This window comes from Sinocyclocheilus rhinocerous, unplaced genomic scaffold, assembly GCF_001515625.1.
Source record: "Sinocyclocheilus rhinocerous isolate Xijiao unplaced genomic scaffold, SAMN03320098_v1.1 scaffold7751, whole genome shotgun sequence".
Lineage (NCBI taxonomy): Eukaryota > Metazoa > Chordata > Actinopteri > Cypriniformes > Cyprinidae > Sinocyclocheilus > Sinocyclocheilus rhinocerous.
Window position 1 is genome coordinate 6,580 of NW_015658070.1, and position 6,087 is coordinate 12,666.

Here is a 6,087-nt window from a genome sequence, read left to right on the forward strand (position 1 = left end):
GTGCACTTCAACAGTATGAACTTCAGAGAACTACACTTTGCTCGTGCCTTACAGTTCGCCATCAAAGAGATAAACAACAGCTCCGATCTCTTACCGGGCATCACTTTAGGGTACCATATATATGACACTTGTGCCTCTGTGACAATGGCAATCAAAGTAGCATTGCAACTTGTCAACGGACTAGATCCTGTATTTAACGACACTGATTCCTGTGCAAAATTGAATCCAGTTCCCACACTAATCGGAAATTCAGCTTCCACTGCAGCTATAAGTATTTCAAGACTTTTTGGTCCTCTTGGAATCACACAGGTGTGTGCTAACTATTATATATATAGGGTTTTGCAATCCCGCGGTCTGTTATTCCGGGTTTTCGCAACTTTCTACTTGACCTGTCTCCAGAACAAGCGCTAAAATTCCCCCTGCTCACAGAATTCTGGGAAAGTTCATTTAGCTGTAGTTTAAAACAGCAAATAGGTTCTTCTATTGGTATGCCAGCATGTGATGACACAGAGGACCTGCGCGCTTTACAGAACCCGTACACAGACACATCCTATTTGGTGTACAAAGCCACTTACGCTGTAGCTCATGCCCTCCATGGCATCGTCTGTCATGAAATGCGATGTGACAAAAACATCAAAGTTGAGCCCCGGCAGGTACGTTTTCTCATTGTGAAATATGTTAACTAAATTTTGATGATTCATTCACAACACATATTTAAAAATCTTAATATTCCATCACCTTCTGGATATAGCACTCCCAGTATTTGTGTGCTGATTATTCAACAAATAATTGAAATAACAACCCATCATGCAGGTTTTTGATCAACTCAAGCGACTGAACTTCACTAAAAATAATTATTCTGTTTCATTCGATACCAACGGAGACCCTGTGGCTACCTATGAATTTGTGAATTGGCAGCTTCAGGGACACGGTTCAGTTGATTTTGTGACAGTGGGTCAATATGATGCATCCAAGACTAAAGGCCAAGAATTCAGTCTGAGCAGAGCTATCATTTGGTATGATGGCAGTGAAAAGGTATAAAGTTTAGTTCTATTCTGTGTGTTTGTGATTAAGATTTATGTGCAGTAGGCTACCCCTTGTTTTTATGGGAGTGTCTGTAGACATATGTAGACAATTTAAAACACATGTATTGTTCATGGCATATAGTTTAATTAAATAAATTAATTAAAATAAACCATTAGCTATTTTGCCCGAAGCATTGTTTAATTTCTGTCACCTGCAGGTGCCGGTGTCTGTGTGCAGTGAGAGCTGTCCTCCAGGTACTAGGAAGGCTGCACAGGAAGGAAGACCTGTCTGCTGTTATGACTGTATTAATTGTGGAGAAGGAGAAATCAGTAATGAGACAGGTACTTTTTCAGAACATATTCTTGTCATATTCTTGTGAATGAATCATATTTTTTTTTATAGGTCAGTAATATATAAGAGTGTCCATGATAAATTAAAGAGAGAGGAAAAAAATATAATAATAATAATAATAATAATAACAATAATAATAATAATAATAATAATGATAAATGCGTCGTCTCAATAATTTGTTTCTTTTAACAAGGCTTTTTTTCTTCTTCATTATAATACGAGGACAATTGTATCACCCTGACACTTTTACTTTATATTTCTATCAATCCATAAGCCATTCTCCATACAGTTTGTCCTGTGTAGGATATCAGAGATGCGTTAATTGATCCAGAGCCGGCGCCAGCGCAGCACTGATGAGGGGGCGGCTGAGGTAACGAAAGGGGGCGATGACGTAGCACAAAGTAAAAAAATAAAAAATAATAATTGTGGCCCATTCACGTATTTGTCAGACCGTGAACAAACCTGCCCGCTAACGTTACTATTAGAATACTGGGTTCACACAGATAGTGTTTTGGTCACGAGGCAGGTCAGTGGAAGTTTTTAGAAGCTGCATTTCTTTGAACTTGAGCGCCGTTTTTTAGAATGATGTAGCCTATTATGCGCGACAAGCTGCTATAAAGACCTGAGATGCGCGCAGCATTCAAACACAAATTCAAAGACGTCCTTAGCGCATTTAGTTTGAAATACAATGGAAAAGAACCGCGGTGGATTGAAAAATGTGTTCTGAGTGAATTACCCTACTAAAAGGTACTTAGCAAATACAGATGGCAGAGTAGCTATTGAATAAAACAAAATTGCATAGGCAACAAATTTGAAAATCTGACATCAGGAAATAATAGGCTATGTCTTAGGCAGCAGATTTACCACAAATACAGACAAGTGATACCACCACAACCACCAGAAATACTTAATTGTGTCTGCTTTACAATGAAACACAAGCTTATTGCGACCGATTCCCTGACATAACACATTCAATGCGACCCATTTAACAGATGCGTCATTTTAAGTTAGAACAACTTGAACAGCAACAATCAATAACAATACAGCAAAATAATCAACTAACTACGACCATCTAGCCCTCTATTAAACATTAAATAATTATTTCATCATACCTTTAGCTTACTCGCCCTGAATTAATCCCTCCCAAAAATACATCAAAAATTAATGTAATAATTATTAATCTATTAAAAAATACGAGGACAATTTTTAGTCTTAAGTTTTTTTTTTTTCTAAATTCTGAGAATGATGTAATTTTGCCCTTATCCCTACACTTAAAGGGATAGTTCACTCAAAAAATAAAATTCAGTCAGTATTTACTCACCCTGTTGTTTATATAATGATAAATAATAAATGTTAAATGTTACACTGCTATTATATGGATACGAAATTAAGTGTGATTCATAAAAGTACATAAGTGTTCTCTAGGCCTCAGCTCTAAACGATTCAAGAGTGATAGAGATGTCTCCTGTCCTAGTTTGGAGTACTATGATGACTGTGATATGTTGAAACCACACACTCTTATACACTAAAAAAGTGTTTTAGACTTGCATAATAGTGAATTTAGACACACTTAATTCATAGTTAAACAAACAAGTGAAATCTAAATCTATTGATATGCTGATTTACTGAATTTCTATGAATGTATTGTAACTCTTTATTGTGTATATAATGTATATATTATATGACAGTGGTTCCCAATCCTGGTCCTGTAGAACCCCCAACACTGCATGTTTTTGATGTCTCTCTTATCTAAAACACACATTTGAGGTCTTTGAGACTTTACTTTGAGACAATAAACATAACATTTCTCAAGAGCAATTTTTGAAGGGGACACAAATAATGCAGCTAAAATTGTACTTGTAAGGATATGAATACACAGAGGAAAGCCTTACTACTATTAGTGCAGCAGGGAGGCCATGCCAAATTAGACAACTTAAAGCTGTTGTGGTTGCGCCGTGACAGAGGTCGTGTCCGTTGTAGACATTACTATCCGTCACAGTGTTGCCAAGTCCGCGGTTTTCCTGTGGAATTGGACTACTATATCACTGTTGCTGCAGGTTGTTTTTTTATGTTTGAAGCGACCCCAGTAACGTTTATTTTAGCCCCTGGAACGTGATTTTACCGGGGGACCCCCTTTGAAACGCAGATAGTTTGGGCTAGTTTTGAGTAGCAATTTGGCGGGTTTTGTTATGAAAACCTGGCAACCCTTTCCCTCAAGCAGGTAACATAATTATTGCTAACATAGTGGACTCATCGAAAAATATATTGGCATCATCTGTATTAAAGAGAAAATAATCACTTCATCCGATGTTTAAATTGCCTTGTTTTTTTCCAACGAAAATTACTTAATTTGCACATAATTATGACATCTAAATCTGAGGTATGCTACATTTGCTAAGTCTCCTTAGGTAAGTGAATAGTACAGTAGACAAACATTATGTTGTTGTCTAGATACCTCGTTTGACCAGATTCTAAGGCAGCATCACATTATTCCCAGGGAAGGTAATAATAGTGTTTAGGTGATGTAAAAGAGGAAAGCAGGCATTTGGACCAAAGCAGAGGCAAGGGAGGGGAAAACTCAAAATGTTTCTAAACTTAAAATGCCTTTTTGCCCCGTTTGTGTTGTTTTACTACTTACACAATTATTTAACGTTTAAAACATTGTTATTTACAATGCACAGCGTGGTTTTTAATCATATTTTTAGGGAGGGGGGGCAACCCTTAGATGGGGGGGACCTTTCCCCCCGACCCCCCCGGGTTTTCCGCCTATGTGTGAACTCAGTCAGCACTTGTAAATCTGTCTAAGACATTGCTTTTAGATTATTTTTTTAAAAAGCTTACAACAATATATGAGTAGTCATACTTTTTACTAAGTCAAAACTTTTAAGTCAAAACTTAAGACTATTCTTAGGAGCACTTCTGAGAAGTTTTATTTAATTGCATTTTTTTTTTTTATAATAATATTATTAACTAATAATATTAGTTTTAGTAAATTCATGTATAGGACAAAAAGAGCATTGTGTCATTGAGCCTTTTTTCCCTGATTTCGTCATTTTAAAACAGCATAGTCTAATCACCTATATGTCTTTATTTTGTTCATGTGGTTCATGAATGGCTGTTAAGCACTGATTTCTTCATCTTCCAGATTCTTTAGATTGTCACGAATGCCTACCTGAGTATTGGCCCAATAATGAGAAGGACAAGTGTCTTCCTAAACCAGTGGAGTTTCTCTCCTGGGATGAGATGCTTGGGATTATACTGGCTGCTTTCTCTGTTGCTGGCTCTTTAGTGGTTTTAAGCATAACTTTAGTATTCTACAAAAACAGGGCCTCTCCAATAGTAAGAGCCAACAACTCAGAGCTGAGCTTCCTGATGCTCTTCTCATTGACTCTGTGTTTCCTCTGTTCACTTACTTTCATTGGTCAGCCCACTGAGTGGTCCTGTATGTTGCGTCACACAGCATTTGGGATCACTTTTGTCCTCTGTATCTCCTGTGTTTTTGGGAAAACAATAGTGGTGTTAATGGCTTTCAAAGCTACACTTCCAGGAAGTAATGTCATGAAATGGTTTGGGCCTCTTCAACAGAGACTCAGTGTTTTGGGTTTCACTCTTGTACAGGTACTTATATGTGTGCTTTGGTTAATGATATCCCCTCCATTTCCTTACAAGAATATGCAACACTACAAAGAACAGATCATTCTAGAATGCAGTTTAGGATCAGCTATAGGTTTCTGGGCAGTTCTGGGATATATTGGCCTCCTAGCTTTCCTTTGCTTTGTTTTAGCTTTTCTTGCCCGCAAGCTGCCTGATAACTTCAATGAGGCTAAATTCATTACATTCAGTATGCTCATATTCTGTGCTGTATGGATCACCTTTATTCCTGCTTATGTCAGCTCTCCTGGGAAATTTACTGTAGCTGTGGAGATATTTGCCATTTTAGCTTCAAGCTTTGGTTTGAGTTTCTGTATTTTTGCTCCTAAGTGTTTCATTATTGTATTTAGGCCAGAGCAAAATACGAAAAAACACTTAATGGGTAAAATACCATCAGCCAACTAAAGCCATCTGAGACAAGCACAACTCTCATTCACATTAAATGTGTTCACATGTTTGTTATATGTAACAGTTTAGAAAAGAAAATGTATCCAAATTAAATAAAAAACTGTATTGATATAGTTTAATAATTACACATTACACAATTACAATGTATGAAGCATGTTTCTGAGTTTAAAGACTAAATTTTAAAATAAAAACATTTCACAGGAGAAGAAAATATTGTGCCACTATCACATTTCTTATCTCTCAAACTCTACTCTATGATCATGCACACATCTCGGTCACTCAAAATTGGCTGCCAGTGAAATGTATTATATGTGATGCACAGATAAAAATAATAATAATAATAATAATAATAATAGTGATTAATTAATTAATTTAAAAAATATATACATACATTCATAACAGTAAGATGTGTAATGTTTTTAAAGAAGTTTCTTCTGCTCACCAAGCCTGCATTTATTTGATCCAAAGTACAACAAAAACAGTAAAACGTTGAAAATTTTTTACTATTTAAAATAACGGTTTTATTCCTGTGATTTCTAAGCTGACTTTTTAGCATCATCATTCCAGCCACATGATCCTTCAGAAATCATTCTAATGTTCTGATTTGCTGCTCAAAAAACATTTATTATTATGATTAAAAAAATGCAGGCG

The 6,087-nt window shown here is 36.2% G+C and overlaps 1 protein-coding gene across 1 annotated transcript in view; it reads left to right on the plus strand.

Moving 5' to 3' along the window:
* The window catches only part of LOC107722082 (extracellular calcium-sensing receptor-like), a 10,060-nt gene extending 4,567 nt beyond the window's left edge, over positions 1-5,493 (plus strand). Inside the window, exons 3-6 of the mRNA XM_016530308.1 lie at positions 336-653; positions 814-1,035; positions 1,244-1,367; positions 4,523-5,493. Coding sequence (XP_016385794.1) covers positions 336-653; positions 814-1,035; positions 1,244-1,367; positions 4,523-5,433 — 1,575 coding nt within the window. The 3' untranslated portion in view covers positions 5,434-5,493. The remainder of the gene's footprint in view (positions 1-335; positions 654-813; positions 1,036-1,243; positions 1,368-4,522) is intronic.
* The last annotated feature ends 594 nt before the right edge of the window (positions 5,494-6,087 follow it).